Source organism: Pristiophorus japonicus, chromosome 4 (assembly GCF_044704955.1).
Source record: "Pristiophorus japonicus isolate sPriJap1 chromosome 4, sPriJap1.hap1, whole genome shotgun sequence".
NCBI lineage: Eukaryota > Metazoa > Chordata > Chondrichthyes > Pristiophoridae > Pristiophorus > Pristiophorus japonicus.
The window spans coordinates 30,617,312-30,637,285 of record NC_091980.1 but is presented as its reverse complement, the minus strand read 5'-3'; the positions used below and the strand labels follow the sequence as shown (position 1 = coordinate 30,637,285).

Genomic DNA, 19,974 nt, shown 5'->3' with positions numbered 1-19,974 from the left:
CCAATTATGTTGGATTAGACAGTGTTATAGCACAGAGTTGGACTGGGATTCAGATATTGGCACTTGTTTGGACAATACACTAGGAAGCTCAAGACTGCACAAGACAGTGTTTTCCATTGCACTGAAGCCATTGCTTTTCTATTTCTTAGACTAGGATCGAGGGACTGTAGGGCCATTTCCAATTCAAGTGAAATTAATTGGACTAGTTCTCTTAACTTGGATTCCGTAAAGGTGGCATTGATAGAATCACAGTCTGATTCTGCGGAGGCTGGGGATGAGATTGTTATTGAGCTGGAAATTTCCTGGCAGCATATGGGAAAACCCTGAACTGTGCCAAACCTGTGCCATCCACCATATGGTTGCTGTCATTGTGCAAAATGATAAATTACATTCCTTTCCACAGCACTGATAACCTTGCCTTGATATTCAAGGTTATGAAAGTAATATTTCTATAGTTTTCTTTGCCAAGTTTCCTGATTGTATAGCCTTCTGGTTGCACCGTGCCCAGTCTTCAAGATGACAGATTATTCCACTGAGCACAGTGGGCGCTGTGATACAATGTGCTGGCACATATCTGACTAACATTTTAAGCTAAAATGTAGGCTTGAATGCAATGGAGCGATGGAACTATATTTTCTCTGCGGCATCTGTTAGGGTACATGAGTTATAAATCTGTTAAAGTCGGGGCTGATATTTCCATTCCTAACCCAAGCATCTTGACATTTGCCATCCAGCTAGATTTTGTTTTCAAAAGGACATCTCACATTGTTTTTACAGTAATTATCTCCCTTTTGTTAAATGTAACACAGCAGGTAAATGAGATATATATATTTTGACTTCCGTAAAGAATTTGATAAAACCCCTTCCAGGAGACTTGGGGAAAAGTAGAAGCTGAAAGCATTCAAGGTGAAGTTGCAAATTGAATTGTTAGTTGGTTAGATGATAGTAAGCAGAGAATAAATGCCACTTGCAACAATTCCAATTAAGCAACGATATCCAAGTAAATCCCACATATATAGTTCATATTTATTGCTAGAATGGTGAAGTTTCAATGATGAAGCAAATGTATTCTCAAGAAATCAATGGCATTTCAGAAACCCACAATCACTCAGCAACTGGGCAGAGAAATGGCAAAAGACGAGTTTTAAAAATGTAAATTAATTCATATTGGTATAGAATCCAGCATCAAATATGATTGCAGATATATAAATAATTAAAATGTCACAGGAAGGATTTGGCTAGTTGTTCAAACATTGAAAACATATTGTAAGTAGCTTTCAATCCACGTATTATTTTGTGAGAAGGAAAGAAAGAAAGAAAGAATGAACGTGCATGTATATTGCACTTTTCACGACCTCAAGACATCCCATAGCACTTTGCAGCCAATAAAGTACTTTTGAAGTGTAGTCACTGTTCTAAAGTAGGAAACACAGGAACCAAATTGTGCACAGAAAGCTCCCATGAACAGCAATATGATATTGACCAGATAATCTATTTTAGGCGTTGGTTGAGGGATAAATGTTGGCCAGATCACCGGGAAGAACATCCCTGCTCTTCTTTGGATAGTGTCATGGAATCTTTTATGTCCAACTGAAAGGGCAGCTGGGGCCTCGGTTTAACGTCTCATCCAAAAGACATCCATGACATTGTTCATGGATTAGTATGGGTTGGTCTCATAGCTCTGCTCCACTGGTGGGTAGTACCAAACGTTTGAGCGAGTACAGTGATGAGGCCGACACAATGTCACGGTGGCCAAGGCTGAGGTTTAATCAGGCAGGTATCTGTCATGGCAGCTGCTCCTCTCTTTTTGTAGAATGTGATTGGTCGTTCAGTCATTTTGTCTTTTTGCAGAAACGTCATAAAGGAGACATTTTAGGGGTGGAAAGTGGAATATGATTGGCTGTTTTTGGTTTTCTCACTAATCATATTACACAGTTAGCAAGAAAACAGTCAATTAGAAAGAAAAAAAGTAGCAGTCACTGCAGCTGGACGAAATATTAGTGTAGGGGTAAAGATAAATAGATCCATTGAGAAGTCTAAGGAAATGGCACTGGCATAGTCTTTAAAAAAATGTCAAATCGCTCTTAAATATTGGTACAATTTTGTTCACTCTACTTATGATAGAGTAATATAAATGATTCTAATTGGGGTAACTAGAATGGCATTAGATCTGTGCAGTTACACAGTAAATAAACCCCATCTCTGCTGAATCAGTAGTAATAATATGGTTACACTAAAAAGGCTCTGACTTGTGCTTTAAGGGTTAATATCACTAGTTTCTTGTGTTTACTGTTTTTCCATCCCTGTCAGTTAAAATAATTCTGGTCGTAAATAATGACTCTGATAGACACCATGGCAGGCTTCCAATAGAGCTGTTAGATATTTTGCCAACATTGTAAAATTGGCTGTGTTTCATTTTTAGAAGAATGTGATTTGTACATCAGACTTAAATAATTACTGTTTCTTTGAGTGATTGCACTCTGAGAGATCAGGATAGTTAATAGCTGGATGGTATTTTCCAATGTTTCAGCTAGAAAAGAATTTAGAGATTAATTAGGTGTTATGGCATATTGCTGATTTACACGGGGAACTGGGTCAAATCCAAGCGGAAGTAGGGTACGATGATTTCTGATGGGGTGTGGTGTCTGTTGGTACATTGCTACATGTTTAGAGCATACATAGATCCCATTTAGGTGATCTGATACAACAAGGGCCGAACACACTGTTTCTTTTTGCCCAGTTTTTATTTGAAAATATATTTTTTGAAAAAAAATATGAAATGAAAATCTTTCTACATGTCGAATTTTGATGGAGTTTTGACCTGATTGTTTTTGTGACAGGTGCGGGATCAGGAAGTTCCCGTTAAGCGGAATTTTGCCCGGGTCATTATTAACGTGGAGGATTCAAACGACCACCCACCCAGGTTTACTAGTCCCTCTTACAAAGGCAGTGTGACAGAAGCTGCACCGTTTGGATCTGAAGTTCTGCAAGTAACTGCTGTAGACAAGGACACAGGAATTAATGCAGAAATCATGTACTCCATTCAATCAGGTAAAAGATAATCAAATATAGAATATTTTATAGATAATAAAGAGGCTGATGTTGCAGTTCTTAAGCATAGGTAGGATCACAAGGTAGATATGGATGAGAAAACCCATTTGACCTATTTTAACTCATTCACCCAGAAAACCCTACAATTCCCTCATTACAACATTAAAACAGTTTGTTAACTGATTTCAGGCTCTTTGTCTCCACTACCCTCCCAGCATGTCCATTATATAGGTTGATTATGTGTAAAGAAGAAATTCCTGACAGCAATCCTAATTTCACCAGCTTTCACTTGCTTGAATCTGTGATGCCATGTCTTATTTCGCAATTGAATTTGAAGTAATATTCCAAATTAACTTTTTCTATACCATTAGGGGCCGAAATTGTCCCTTTCTATGAGGCCTCTGGCTGCCTGAAAGTGGTGGCCACGGGTCAGTGCGGAATGGTGGCCGAGTCTCTGCGGAGGGGCCGCCATTTTAAAAATGGCCCTTCTTCAGGTTTGGAGCGGTGTAGGGGACCACTCCGCCTGTTTTCCCGCCGCAGACCCCTTACCGACTGGCAGTGACCTCTTCCCGAAAATGCCCCGTGGGAAATTGCCCCTTTCCTGGAATTTTCCTGCGGGAGCGGCCCCACCACCGGTCAGTGCCACTGACAGCTTTTGCTGTCGGTACCTTGTCTGTGGCTTGGCGCGCGGCCGCCCTTAAAGGGGAGGTGGCGCTGCCGGTGACACCATGTTATTTTTTTTTGTCGGCCGACTGGCTGGTCGGGCCAACAATTATGGCCGCGAGTTCAGCCAGGCCGCCAACAGGCAGCCTGGCACCTCCTTTTGGGTGCCAGATCACTGGCCCAGCCGAAACCCTCCCTGATGGCCCAGGTTTTGCCACAGAGATTTTGCTACAGAGTTCGCACTTTAACTGATGGGGAGGGACATTGTGACGCGCCAGCACGATGATGTTATCAGTGCAGCGCTGATGACTTTGAGCGTCAGCTACTCCGACCCGCCCCCCACTCCCACCCCGCTGGTGATGGCTACTCCGACCTGCCCCCACTCCCGCCCCGCTGGTGATGGCCACTCCGCCCCGCCCCCACTCCCGCCCCGCTGGTGATGGCCACTCCGCCCCGCCCCCATTTCCGCCCTGATGATGAGGCCACTTCCGCCCCTCTCCAAAAAACATGAAGTGCTGAATTTCACCTGTTGAACCGCCCCATGCATTGGGGCGGCCGGAACACATCGAAAATGGTAAGCGCAACTCGTTTCGGACAGTGCGCAATTTTGCCGCCTTAGTGACCTCTTTAAGATCACCTCTCTGTCGCTTCCTTTCAAAGTTGGAAAGCCCAAAATTCTACACTCATTCCTCAGTTCTCTGACACTAGGGATCGTTCTCATGACTTGGCTCTGCACCGCTTTTCATGGCTGAACTCATTCCTTGTTTGTCTCTGTATCTACAATTGGACACAACACGCAATAAGGAGTCTGACCATAGTGACATATAACATTATATAAGACCATATAGCATGTTACACTGTATAGTTCCTTTTAACAATGTATAGCATCTTAGAGCATATTTATTTTTAACCTTTCATTAAAACAAACAGTTGTTGAAGATGTGTCAAGTCAACTGCCAAAAATTGGCTGCTATTTGTTCATTACAATAAAGCTTTGGGTCACTGCTCTCCTTTCCTTGACAGTTCATTGCATGACATACAAATCAACAAATGTAGAAGCTGCAAGTTTAAAAGTGACGCACTTAAGCTAAAGCTTTATATAACTGTGGCAATAAATCATTGAGTAAATTCAGAAATAGACATCTCAATAATGCCATAGCTATGGACCCTTATTTCACAGATAATTGTATATGAGCCTCAAAAAGATCCCACACCCGTGTAAAAGGATAACTTTCCTCATGTGTTTTTCAGGCAACAGTGGCAATATGTTCACTATTGACCCTGTTTCAGGCAAGATAACCGTGGCTAAGAAGCTAGACCAAGCTGTTAAAGGATCCTACGAGTTGACAGTAAAAGCCAAAGATCAAGGTTACCCTCAGCTCAGTACACTTGTCAGTGTTGATATTATTGTTATGGTTTCTGATAATTCGCCTCCCAAGTTTCTGATGAAGGAGTATTACGCAGAAATCAGTGAAGCAACTGACATCGGATCTTCGGTTGTCATGGTAACTGCAACCAGCCAATCAGCAGTGACTTATGAAATTAAAGATGGAAACACAGATGACACATTTCATATCAACTCGTATTCAGGTGTCATATCTGTTCATAAGGCGCTAGATTTTGAGAAAAACTCAGCGTACAAATTAAAAATTCAAGGTACCAACATGGCTGGTCTATACAGCAACCTAATGGTGTTAATAGACATTATAGATGAAAATGACAACCCACCTATCTTTGTTAAATCTCAATATGTTGGAAGAATTAATGAGAATTCTCCTATCAACAGCATTGTGCTGGATGACAGAAATGCACCTCTCGTAATTCAAGCCTCTGATCGAGACCAAGATGCCAATGCTATGTTGGTATATCAAATCATGGAACCTGATATATTGAAATACTTTGCTATTGATTCCAACATGGGAACCATTAGCACAGCTGCTATTATTGACCATGAAACCATCTCCATCTTTCATCTCACGGTGCAGGTGCATGATCGTGGGCATCCAAGTCTATTTGCGGCAGAAGTAGCAAGTGTCACTATAATGGTGACGGACATTAATGACTGTCCTCCAAGGTTTGAGAAAGACTTGTATGAATCAACTTTGCTGATACCTGCTCACAAAGGGACTGAAGTTCTCACAGTTAAAGCAGCAGATGCAGACTCTGATAGCTTCTCAAAAATTACATACAGTGTAGAAGAAGGGAATAACAAGGAGACATTCACTATTGACTCTTTCACTGGTTTGATTTCTGTCAAGGACACAGCCAATCTCAAGGGTCATTTTGAACTGACAGTTAGAGCATCTGATGGGATGTACAAAAGCACTACAGCGGTAAAAATAAAAGTATCCATTATAAAGGAAAGTGGCCTAACATTTGCCCAGAGCTTACATTCGTTTTCAGTGTTGGAAAACACTACGCTGGCTGAGACCTTGGGTGTTGTGAAAGCATCTGGAAATCAGCTGAATGAACCCATCTTTTATTATATATTAAATCCAGATGAAAAGTTTAGAATAATCTACACATCTGGTGCTTTTCAAACAACTGGAGTTACATGCGACCGCGAAGAACAGGAAGAATATGAATTTGTTGTTGAGGCCCGGGATATGCGTAGCCCTCCCAGAGTTGCTCATACATTAGTTAAAGTCTTTGTGGAGGACATTAATGACAATGCACCAGAGTTTGTCCATTTACCATACCTAACTACAGTCCAAGATGACGCAGAACCAGGCGATGTCATATATCAAGTTACTGCTGATGATGTGGACAATGGAGACAATGCAGTCATTCATTATAGCCTTGTAGATCACTATGGATACTTCTGGATTGATCCCTATCTTGGAGACATCTCACTCAGTAAGCACCTTGATTCTGATGCATCAGATAAGTATATATTAACTGTTATAGCTCAGGATAGAGGGGATCCTCCGCTTTATGCACAGACTGAAGTAGTTATCACTGTAAGAGATAAAATCACCCCGAGGTTTGAGAAAGCATACTACAGGGTCAGTGTACCCGAAAACATTTCTCCTTATACCCCAATTTTTCATGTGCATGCCAACAACCCTTCAGGATTCCGTGTGATCTACAACATTGCCACAGAGAGAGCGCTGCACTTATTCTCTATTGAATTCAAGGCTGGGGTTCTGAGTGTAATTGAATCCCTGGATTATGAAAGCCAGACAAAGTATGTGCTGACTGTTAGGGCCACCGATTCAGTGACTGGATCTTATGCAGAAGCAATTGTTGAGATTGAAGTTGAAGATGTCAATGACAACCCTCCTGTGTTTACAGAAATGGTCTATGGTGCAGCATTATCCGAGGCCTCAGCTATCGGTACCTCTGTGGTGCAGGTCAGTGCCACTGATGCCGATTCTGGAAGGAATAAAGTTATCAGCTATCAGTTTGCAGCTGTTACAAATAGTTCAGAATACTTTCATATTGACACTACTAATGGCCTTGTTACAACAGCACGCCTCCTAGACCATGAACAGACCCAACATTACAGCCTTACAGTTAGGGCTGTAGATAATGGTATTCCTCCATTAATTAGTGATGTCCTTCTGAATGTGAACATTTCAGATTTCAATGATAACCCACCTACATTTCGCCAGAACCAGTATGAGACTACCATTAGTGAAGTGGCTACTTGTGGTCATTTTGTTATACGGGTGCAGGCAAGAGATCCAGACAGTATGGACATTAATAACCTGGAGTACATCATCTTGGAAGGAAATGAACAGAGACACTTTACCATTGGAACAAAATCTGGAATAATTTCCGTGTCTAATTCTTGCAAGAAAATATTAGAATCAAATTACCACTTGAATGTGTCCGTTTCTGATCGGGTTTTTAGGCGATCTATACCAGTCCAGATTAGAACTTCCAAAACAAATAGATACAAGCCCGTATTCGATCAAAGCATGTACGAGGTTGAACTAGCTGAAAACGCTGAGGTGGGAACACATGTGATTGAACTCTTGGCTATAGATCCAGACTCCGGTCCATATGGCAGCATTGACTATACAATCATAAATAAGTTAGCAAGAGAGAAATTTAGCATCGATGACCGTGGTCGTATTTTAACAGCACAGAAATTGGATCGTGAGAATTCAACAGAAAAGGTCATTGCCATTAAAGTAATGGCAAAAGATGGGGGCGGTAAAGTGGATTTTTGTACTGTGAATATTATATTGACTGATGAGAATGACAATGCACCTCAATTCCAAGCTGCTGAATATAAAATTCATATCCCCGCCAGCACTCTTAAGGGCGCTCCCGTAATCCAGATTGTGGCTGTTGATGCAGATGAAGGAATGAATGCCGATGTCACTTACTCTGTTGCCTCCAGTGAAGACAAGGCTGAGGAAATATTGGAGATCAATCCCCTTACTGGATTTATCACAATCAAGGAGAGCCTTATTGGGCTGGAAAACAACTCGTTTACTTACTACGTGAAAGCACAAGATGGGGGTTCTCCGCAACAGGATTCTTGCGTTCCTGTTCTCGTCAAAGTTATCCCACCAGAGCTATCAATCCCACGATTCTCTGAACCACTGTACTCCTTCTCGGCCTCAGAGGATCTCCCAGCTGGGTCAGAAATTGGTGTAATCAAGGCAGAGGCTGACCAACCAATTATTTACAGTCTGGTGAAGGGGAACACAGATGAAAGTAACAAGGGTGGAGTATTTACCCTTGATAAAAACACTGGAACGTTGAAAATTGGGAAGAATATAGACCACGAAAGAACAAAATGGTACCAAATTGATGTAATTGCCCAATGTTTCCATGGGGATCTTGAGGCTGTTTCTTCAGTGTCCATCACCATCCAGGTAAAGGACGTTAATGACAACCAACCCATTTTTGAGGCTAATCCTTACAAAGCCTTCATCCCAGAGAACATGCCGGCAGGAACCACAGTCATACAGGTGACTGCCAACGACCAGGATACAGGAACCAACGGACATGTGACCTATAGTCTGTCCAGTGAATTTGATGATGTTGCAGATATTTTCGCCATTGATGGAGAAAGTGGGTGGCTCACTACACTGAAGGAACTGGACTGCGAAACAAAGAGCACGTACAAGTTTGCCGTGGTGGCCTTTGATCATGGAGGAAGAGTGCAACTGTCCTCAACTGCCATCGTAGAAGTTGAGGTCACTGATGAAAATGACAATTCCCCACAATTCACAAGGGAGCTCTACAAAGGTACGGTCAGTGAAGACAGCAAACCTGGGGAAGTGGTTGTTATTCTCAGTATGATGGATGCTGACATTACAGAATCCAATAGACATGCCACCTGCTACATTACAGGTAGGTCTTTAGTTATACATATATTCATTTAGACATTGCTGACGTTTAGGAGTATAATTATATACTTACCAGACACCTTCATTGCCTGCACAGGGACAAACACCTGCCCATTGTAGAACCTGTCCGTATTCCATCCCATTGATTGGATAGATTCTACAATAGGTGGGTGATCCACTTTGCCAGATACTGCCCAGGCAATGAAGGTGAAAGTGTCTCCTGACAAGACTATTGGTCAATTTTATTATTTAGGAACTGAATTTATCCTAACTTTTTTGCAAATTGTGTTCCTTTTATATAACTTCTTACACCTATGCATCACTCCCTGGCTGAAAGAGCAGGATGATGAACTGTTCCCAGACCATTTCTGTTATTGAACCACATACTCGATGATCAATTTTAAGGAAACTTAGCAAAAAGATTATAAAGAAAAACTTGGATTTATATAGCATCTTTCATGACCATCGAATGTCTCAAAGCGCTTTAAAGCCAATGAAGTACTTTTGGATTGTAGTCACTGTTGTAATGTGGGAAATACAGCAGCCAATTTGCGCACAAGCAAGCTCCCACAAACAGCAATGTGATAATGACCGGATAATCTTTTTTTTTTGTTATGTTGATTGAACCTTCTGACTCAGAGTCAAGAGTGCTAACCACTGAGCCACAGCTGACACTTAAAAATTATAAAGGTTATAAAGCTTTATTTCCTAGCTTGATGACCTGGTATGTTGGTTGTATTCTCCACTCTGGGTTCATTGATTCTCTTAGTTTTGCCATTTGCCCTGTGGAACGTCATTGGGCTTCCGCTCTTTATTAGATCAGTACGTGATTGTTCTGAGCTTCTGCTGCCAATGGCGTCTTGCCCCATGGCTGCGCATACTTGAAATACTCGCTTGTGCTTCACACGCATTTAAATCATGCGCAGTGTGCATCTGAACTTCTGATATGTGCTGCAGGCAAGTGTAGCTTCCCACTGGAAACTCAAAGTAAGAAAGTCATCCCTTAGAACTTGGAGCTTTGCGGCAGGATTACCCTGCTCCCACTGGAGGAGGGTCAGGGCAGCCCTTCCACCCACCATTCTGACCCTACCGTGACGCCGAATCCGGTTCCAGGGTCGGTGGGTGGGTCATAAGTTATGCAAGGTGGGCTCCTGGTCGGATCTCCGTCACAAGCCCGCTGCTGTGAGGAAAGAATATGGAGCTCCGGAAAAATAGAGATGTCTACATTGTAGCGGTAGAAGAGCCCATAAAATCCAAGGTTTGATTTATTTTTAGACCTCAACAGGAGTTAGTCTAAAACAGATGAGGCTTGCCCAGGGTCTACCAGGATGTCTCTCGTGGCAATCTGTGAAGTTGGCAGCAGTAACCACGGAGGTGCAGGGAACCAGGCAAGCTGCCAGGCCACCAGCCCGTTATTTATATGTGGCACAGCGGTGAAGGGGTGGCTGATGGTCTTGCCTGCTGTGGTGGGGGCACGGGGGCTGGTAAGAATATGTATGTCGGGCAGGGATGTTGCAGAAGGACTCCCTGCCCAATTGTTCTCTGCTATTCCACCCGATTGGAAGAAAATATCAGCCCACTGTGCTACACTACCAATGTAACCAAGATGCCTTTTCCCGAATCCACGTCTCTTTTCCACGCTCTTACTCTATGAAGTGCCTTGGGATATATTTTTACATTAAAACAAGCTATGTAAATGGAATTTGTTATCAGATAGAGTTACACGCTAAATTAATAATCAGATTGTAGAATGCATCGATGTGTCAAATGTGTCGCAATTAAAATAACGAAGTTTGGCACAAGAAGCTGTGAATTACCAATTTGTTTTGTCAGACGGTGATCTTCTGGGCCAGTTTGCTATTGAAAACTTCCAAAACCAATGGCGAGTTTATGTAAAGGAAACACTGGACCGAGAGGAGAGAGAGAAATACATTTTAAATATCACGGCCACTGATGGCAAGTTTCTAGCTGAATCTGCAGTCGAGGTCCTCGTCCATGATATTAATGACAACAGTCCACATTGCCAACAGGTAATTATCCTACAACAAAAACAGCGTGTACGCGTCTAATCGAATCTCTGCCAATGCTCTGGTGGCAGAGCAGAAGCAACGCCAGTGCAAATCCTGCCGATTATTTCTCGCTCCCCAGAGAACACACCAAAGGGTTTAGATTCCTCTGATAAAGTCATTTACATAAACTTCCTTTGTGCACTATTTCCAGGCAGTCGTTAACCCATTTAAGGTAAAAGTAAAGTGCACAAGGGGTTTGGCCAGTGGACATTCCACCCAGGCCTCACACTGGACCTGTCAATAACATACCAAGAGTTACCCTTGCTCTCCTGGAGAATATGGTGCGTGTCATCCTTCCCCTGTAGAGAACAGTTATATGTCCCTCCGTCAGCCTTCACACACATCATGTCCTGAAAGAGGGAAACATTGGAGGAAGCATGAATTTGATACACTGATTGATTATGAATGCTGAGTAATGACAGAATAACCTTTGGTTACTTATGTCTGTTTTGAAGTTTGTCTTTCTTTTCCCAGCTGATGTACACAGAGATAATTTCAGAAGGTGCACCTTGGGGCCAGTTCATTTTGAAGGTTTCTGCAAAGGACTCAGATGCTGGTATCAATGCTCAGATTACTTACACTCTGCTTGGGTCGGGCGCAAACAAGTTTCGGCTCGACCCACAGACAGGTAAGAAATGAACAGTTGGTTTTGAAGTTTATATTTAAATAGCACAGCGGTATTTAACCATAACAAATAAAAAAGTGATATGTAACTCTGCAGCCTGGAGCTTGTAGAGGTTCTCAAGTTGCTATCGGATACTGAGCAGAGTTTTCAACAATATTTGCTATGAGGCAACGTAAGAGTGAAGTCGAGGGATAGGAACACAGCATAAAAAGACCAAAGTCCAACAAGTTTGTCTTCTACCATCTTGTTCGTAATATGATACAATGACAATGGACTTGTTGATTGCTTGTATTCTGCTTTATTATGTTTTACTCAACTCTCTTCTATTCTAATTGGGTCTGTTGCTCAACTGAAATGGGCAGCAATCAGACTTTTTTTGCAAACAGAGTTTATTTCACTCCCAGTTTGATAGGATAATGGCAGCTGCCCCAGGACAAGCGGCTGTGCGGCTGCTGGATCTCAGTTTCAGCCCCTCAGTAGACACTGAGGTGAAATTATAGGCAAATTGGTTTTCAGGCTCCTTTAGTAATGCAGAAACTGCTCTTAGTTGGGATTAATACCTTCAGTAATATCTTTAATTAGTGTTTTTCTAATACCTTGCCAACTTGTACGTAACACTAGTTTATAAATTTGTGATATTTGTTGCAAATAAGCATGTGGAGCATAGAACTTTCCAGATGTGGTTCCTACGATAGGAAAAATTTCCAAAATCATTCCAATGCATTAATAATCCTGACGAATGGGGTAGTCTGGTTTGCGTGCCTAGGAAGATACTTTGTAACTTGGCAAATAGTTTTACAACAAAACGTAAAATCACTTTGGAGAATTACAATTTCCTCCGATGTGCGTTGTCATAATTTTTGTCTGCTGCCTGTGTTCAAGTCAGTAAGGTGGTATTTTTCAAATGTTATGGCTGAATTTTGATTGGGCATCTTAACGTCCAACGGCAGAACATCAGCAAAAATATTTGTGGCATGGCGTCGGTGAGGATACACCTGAAATATTTTTCTCAAAACTGGTGAAAAGTCGAAAAGTGGTCATATTGTGGAAGATAATTCCTGTTGTGCATGAAAGGGCAAATCATTTTCTTTCCAAATGTACACATCTGTCAATGCATCGAATTGAAGCTGCATGGCTCTGTCCAGATGTGTGCATCCATATGCATTTGTCCACTTGTGTCACCTGCGTCGCTGAAATTTGGATAAATGCGAGTAAAATGGTTAGACTGAAACAGAGAAAGATTGTGAACAGAGTCAGGGCAAAGTGAAGCATATTCATGCAGTTAAACCTCAAGCAAAAACCTGGTTAATGAGAAAGATGTGGCTGGGCACTGAGGTGTGGTAGTTAGTTAACTAAAGAATTATTGTCTTCTAGTTTATCACCAGTTTCCTCCATCATTTTCTTTCCTCTGCTCTTTTCAATATAGCCGAGAGTATAGTTCCACGGGCACTGGGTGCTCTCTGGTACCTCATCAAAGTGCCCATTATTCATGTGTGAGCCCAGACTGTGAGCCTGAGTGGGATTTTTAAGCACAAAGGCCTCACAACTGATCCCAATCACGTTTGTATCTGTCAACCACAGGATAATTGGATAGCAATTAGGAGTGAGAATCCATCATTGAGTTTCCCCTCACTAACCCATGAACGCCAAGGCCAATTGTTGCACTACAAACACTACCTCAGCTGTGGTTAGTTAAACTCAACATATGCTGGGGCTTGAACCTTGGCACTTCCTGTTCACCATGGCTCAGCTACTCGGAAGATAAACTCACTTGACTCATCAGGGGAGCTGTTAAATATTTGAATGGCAGATTACAATGTACTAACTTCTGTTTTTATTCCCTGCCTCAGGAGAACTGATGACAGTTGGCATCTTGGACCGTGAGAGGCAAGCAGTGTATAATCTGGTTGCAAAAGCATCTGATGGGAGTGGACTATTTTGTGAGGCAGATATCAGCATTGTATTACAGGATGTGAATGACAATCCTCCCAAATTCTCCGCATCTCAGTATGCAGTATCTGTCTTTGATAACACCACTGTTAAGACCCCTGTGGCGGTTGTCCATGCCAGGGATCCCGATGTTGGTAAGGATTTTGCAAACAGTCATGGTGTGTTGTGGTTTTGGTGTAAATCTGGGCAGTTGTATGGGTGTTGGATTAAGGGTCCCAGATATCCATCCACTTCAAGTCACTCTTTAAAGAAAGTGACTGACTTGTGAAAGAAGTGACTGATCCTGGTTGGCTTTTGGTTTTGTAAGTCAGTACAACATTCAATTGCACAGTATTTGAAGGCAGTATTTAGCTATGCCGGGCAGGTAGCTTGCGTTCAGCTGGCGGAAGCAAAGTACTGTCGAGGCTAGAAATTTGAAATGACGCAGCAAGTGCTAGAAACACGCAGCATGCCGACCAGCACCTGCGGAGAAAACCAATAAGCTGATCTTTCAGGTACTTCAGAGCTGAAAAATAAGAGATGGACGGGCATATTAATCACATGCACACACAATATAGAAATATAGACAGAGAGGAATCATGAGTGAATGATGATCTGAGATGATCTGTTACATCGTTTCACTCATGATTCCTCATTTATATTTTAGATGTAATTTTCCCCATCCATGTTTTCGATTGCATTAATATGCCTGTCCACCTCTTATTTTTCTGTCTTGAAGAAAGTTCTGCACCTGACATGTAACTCTTCTCACCACTGATTGATCTGTTATGTGTTTCCAGCATTTTGTTTGTTATTGTTTAACATTCAGCTGTGTTATCATTATCGCATTTAGTTTGCATTGTAACCCAAACTTTTATTCAACTATGCCAAACCCCTGATTTCACATTCAGCCATGCTGGGTTCCAGGCTGAATGTGCAGAATCTAAACTTATGTTTAGCCAAGCTGCATTCTAAGCTAACATCCCATTGCACTGGACACTAAGCTCAATTTGATGCCACTAGTGCTTTTCAATGTCTTTACAGCCTTTGGGATTGTTGGAGTGTGTTAAGATGTTATTCCTCAGAAAGATTCTACTGCACTATTTAGAGTGGATGTTCTTCCAGATCTGAATTTTCAGAGGATTTGCAGCTTGTGGGAAGTTTCACTGGGATAGAAAGTGAGTGAAGGGTTTATTGCATAGGGTAAGGGTTCACTATCCCTTTCCCATAGGGATTTAGTGACAAAAGGGAGTTAATGTTCTTCTATCACAGTTTGCAGATGTGTGGGAGGATTTTCTCCAAAGGTAAGTTATGTATGTATGGGGAAGGGTTTGCTCTCCCCTGAAATATGTTGATATATGTGACAAGTTCAAAACCTAAATAGAGACATGTGATGGATTTGCTGAACTGGGGCTGCTGGCTGCATGGTATGAAGTTGTGGGAGAGTGATTCAAGTCTTTTGTCGGACTCCCTGCCCCTGCAGTATAGATTTGCATAGAAGTAGTTTGCCTTCTGAGGGGTTATAGTACAGAATTGAGTGCACTACACTGGAGGGATTCCCTAGTTCTCCAATATCCTACCTGGCTTAAACTTTATGACTGGATAGCCTCGCTTGTTCTTTTCTAACTTTGTTTTCCCCATCAACAGGTCTCAATTCGGAGGTCACGTATTCCTTAGTGGACTCGGCGAATGAGCATTTCTCCATCGATGAGCTCTCCGGTGTCATATATCTAGCAAAGTCTTTACACAAGGAGCAGCAGAAAGGTTTTAACCTCATAGTTCAGGCCACAGATCATGGTCTTCCACAGAGACTCTCTTCATTTGTCACTGTGGTAGTCTCAGTCATAGGCATTGAAGAGTTCATCCCTGTCTTCATACAAAGAGAGTATGTCGCCAACATCCCTGAGGATGTGAGCAATGGGCTACAGATACTGAGTGTGTCAGCACTGACACGAGATGCCACTAATAAAGCACAGATTGTTTACACCATTATGAATGGCAATGAGCATGGCAAGTTTTACATCGATTCCAAAACAGGTAACAATTATATACTTTAAAATCTGTTTGATAATGTAGCCAACAGTATTGTGAATGATATTATTACTCCCCAATTGAAAATTGTGTTCTGTTCTGAAAGCAACTGTTCAAATACTACAGGGTTTGCTGGGTGAATATCAGGTAATAGCTGTTAGTTTGCTATTTGCGCTTGTTAATGTCCAAGGGACACCAACAAACGAAGGGCTCATGGATATGTGGTTATGCAGTAGAATGGAGAGATTGCATATTTCTTGGGGAATTGGGTATTGTTATGATGTATGCTGGTACACTGGAGAGCGTTGTGTCACACAAATACATGGGCTGGTATATGGGCAGAAAGAGGTTGTCACTGTACCACAAGGATATTTATGCATACTTGAGCAGTTCATTGCCTCTTGAGGAATATCTCAGGTTAGTTCACATTCAGTATCAGAACCCAGTGCCAACAATAGACAGGAACTTACTCTCTTAGCACTTATCACCATTTATAGTTGAACCAGAATATACTTTGAAGCCAGAAGCAGGAGCTGGGGTGGCATTCAAATTGGCTCTAACAACACTTGCACCAACCAAAAGTGTTTTTTTTTCCATATTAAGATGTAGTGCATCCAATACACAATTAAAATACACAAGTCCCTGTTGCATCAGTGCTAGAATGGCTGATTTTTAAATGTGGCTAGTGGATAACCTCTGTAGCTAGTAAAATTTAACAGTAAAACTGTCTGTGATAGAATACCGTTGACCAAAGCTTAACAAGGGCTTGGGCACATATTCTATGCTGACACTACATTGAAGTAAAGAGAAATTGCTGCAGTGTCGGTGTCTTTCAGATGAGGCGTTAAACTGATGCCCTGTCAGCCTCAGGACAGGCCAAATATATGGGAGAAACAGGCACCAAGTCTAGAGCTTGTTGTTAATGGAAATTTCCAATAAAAACACAGAAATAATATCAATGGACCACCAGTGTACCCTGAGCCAAGGATGTAAATGTGTTGATCACCCTATTTGACCATCTTGACCACCTTGTACAGTCCACAGTACCTTTTAGACATATTAGCGAACAGCTATTAAAGATGATTCTGTAGCACTTTTTGAAGAAAAGCATTGAGTTGTGCTGGTAATTTTCTTCCTTCACACTGTCTCCAAAAGTAGATTAGTTGGCCATTCATCTCATTGTTGTTGTAAAATGGATGCCGCATTCACTTACATGTCTGCACTTCAATATAATTTATTGCGTCTGAGGTGCTTTAGGAAGTCCTGGACGATGTGAAATGGTTCTCTATATGTCCAAATTCTTTCTTTCTTTATCATGGATGGGCAGTGGAGAAAGGACTTGAAACAGATTTTTAATTTTTCAATAAAGAAATCCATTGAAGTTAATCCATTTGTAAAAACCATGTCCAATCCTGTGTGCAGGAGCCGTGTACGTGAATGGGAGCCTAGACTATGAATCCTGCCAGGAGTATTATCTGTCAGTTGATGGCAACAGGAAAGGGACACCATTGTTCAGTGACAGTACGACGGTCATCATAAATGTCACGGACATTAACGATAACCCGCCCGAGTTCAGCCATGGCGTGCACATTGCTGAAATCAGTGAGGATGCTCCACTAGGCGAATTGGTCCTTAAAGTAAGTTTTTTTTTAAATCCGTTTTTGTTACATTATGATCCAAATAGAAATCAGAGTGAGAAGTGAAAAAGAAACCGCTGTCGAAAATTTCAATGATAAGTTATTCATCCTGGTGATAAATCAGTTAGACACCATCTCCTCCCCATCTGCCTCAAGCTTATAAGCAGCATGGGTATGTAAGATCTGAAGAGGAACCCATAAAACCATGCTCTGTGTCGACTCACTGCACAGAGATCAAGTGGCAATTTAATGTGCTGATGGCGATGCTTTCAAAATCTGTTCAATTATCTCTTTACTGTGGAATCAAATCATCTCTGTGGCCCTCGTCCTAAATAATAAAATTATGATTTAATGTCAGTTTCGCCTGAGTTAGAATTAGAATGCCAGACAGAATCTGCCATGAAGACTGTAGACGTGAATGTAGTATCATTTATTAGTTCAATAAGACACGACAGGATGTCTCCCTGAACTTGTTCTCTCTCTTCTGTTTCCATTAGGTGACAGCTGGTGACCGAGATGGACCCCTAAACAACCGAATCCATTATTCAATAATGAACGGAGATCCTAACCAGCATTTTACTATAAACTCAAAGAATGGGGAGATTTTGTTATCACAACACCTTGACAGGGAAGAGGTAAATAGAAAGTCTGTGACAGAAGGACTGGAAGGTACAATCGATAAACCATTGTCCTTTCAGGAGGATAGATGGAACTATCCTGTCAGGGGTGATTGAGTGGCATACTGAATGAGAATATTGTCCTTGTGGGGGCAATGGGTGGCACAGTGGATAAGTACATTACCCTTCCTGATGGAGCTGGGCAGTGCAGTGGATGCGAAAACTCTTCTTCTACCTCTAGAACTTGGTGTCAAATAATAACCAGACAGAAATGATGGAGGTCCCTTTTTGTCAAACTCATCCAGTAACAGTGGTAGGAAGTTCCTGGATTTCCGATCTCTAAAATCATGTTTACTGAACAGCACACATGCTCAGTCATTTGTGGTGGAGGACTATTTCTTCATTTCAAAGGTTCACAGTGATTCAGCAAAGTCACAGCTGAGTATCATTTTCACAATTCCACCGTTTATGAGTAGCCTTCATCCTGAAAACTGCTACAGAATACTGTCGGCAAAAATTAGGATCTGTTAAAGCTGCCTGAGAATAAGACATGGTTCAACTGTCCAACAGTATCTTCAGAATAGGCTGATATGGAGCACAGCCCCATGCACCAGGATAGGTTGTTCAAATCCTTTGTTACCATCGTGGGCAGTGGATGCAGTCTTAAGGTTGTGGCTTCTGCATTCATTATAGCAGCAGATGTTTACATACTTTAGGAACAAATACACAGCTAGAGTACTGTGTGCAGTTCTGGTCTCCACATTATAGGAAAAATGTGATTGCACTAGAGAGGGTACAGAGGAGATTTACAAGGATGTTGCCAGGACTGGAGAACTCTGAGGAAAGATTGGATAGGCTGGGGTAACTTTCTTTAGAACAGAAGAGGCTGAGGGGAGACTTAATTGAGGTGTATAAAATTATGAGGGGCCTAGATAGAGTGGATAGGAAGGACCTATTTCCCTTGGCAGAGATCAATAACCAGGGGGCATAGATTTAAAGTAATTGGTAGAAGGATTAGAGGGGATTTGAGGAGAACTTCTTTCACCCAGAGGGTGGTGGGTGTCTGGAACTCACTGCCTGAAAGGGTGGTAGAGGCAGGAACCCTCACCACATTTAAAACATACTTGAATGCGCACTTGAAGTGTTGTAACCTACAAAGCTACGGACCAAGAGCTGGAAAGTGGGATTAGGCTGGATAGCTCTTTTTTGGCCGGCACAAGCACAATGGACCGAATGGGCTCTTTCCGTGGGGTAAATGTCTATGATATGGGCCATTCATAAGGAGAGTTTACTGATGTTTTCTTCTGAGGACTCTTATTGCTGGGGTTTAGTTTCTGGCAGGCCTCCAGTGCTCCGCTACATGCTTCATCGCCTCGGAAGTGAGTGCTGCCAGGCTATTTGACTGCTGGGTAGATCGAAGACCAGCTCAGTCTGCTTCTGGACCAGTGACCATAAATGAACACTTTCCAGCAGTAGTCCACAGATAGGGATCAGGACTGGGAATGCTGGATGATTTTTTATCCCTCTCCCTAGCCCAGGGTTACTGAGACCAATTCTAACATCCGTTCCCTCTCCCACTGTTATCTCAGCACAGACTAAGATAAAACTTGGGACCTTCCTATATATATATTACGTTACCATACTACTGAGTGCATTCACCCAGTGACATCCAAAGGATTCTTTATGTATCTGCTGCCACATGTGCAGAATGGTAGAAAAGAAAGAAGAAAGATTTTCATTTATTTAGTGCCTTTCACGACCACCGAACGTCCCAAAGCACTTTACAGCCAATGAATTACTTTTTGGAGTGTATTCACTGTTTTAATGTCGGAAATGCAGTAGCCAATTTGTGCACAGCAAGCTCCCACAAACAGCAATGTGATAATGATAATGACCAGATAATCTGTTTTTGGTGCGGTTGATTGAGAGATAAATATTGGCCAAGGCACCAGGAATAACTCCCCTGCTCTTCTTCAGAATAGTGCCATAAGTTCTTTTACGTCCACCTGAGCCTCGGTTTAACATCTCATCCGAAAGACAGTA

At 42.0% G+C, this 19,974-nt stretch overlaps 1 protein-coding gene across 1 annotated transcript in view; it reads left to right on the top strand.

The window, feature by feature from the left end:
• LOC139262030 (protocadherin Fat 1-like) overlaps positions 1–19,974 on the top strand; it is a 116,529-nt gene that overhangs the window by 75,168 nt on the left and 21,387 nt on the right. The window contains exons 8-15 of the mRNA XM_070877192.1: positions 2,841–3,051; positions 4,966–9,027; positions 10,857–11,053; positions 11,567–11,720; positions 13,568–13,801; positions 15,294–15,683; positions 17,100–17,314; positions 17,812–17,949. Coding sequence (XP_070733293.1) covers positions 2,841–3,051; positions 4,966–9,027; positions 10,857–11,053; positions 11,567–11,720; positions 13,568–13,801; positions 15,294–15,683; positions 17,100–17,314; positions 17,812–17,949 — 5,601 coding nt within the window. The remainder of the gene's footprint in view (positions 1–2,840; positions 3,052–4,965; positions 9,028–10,856; positions 11,054–11,566; positions 11,721–13,567; positions 13,802–15,293; positions 15,684–17,099; positions 17,315–17,811; positions 17,950–19,974) is intronic.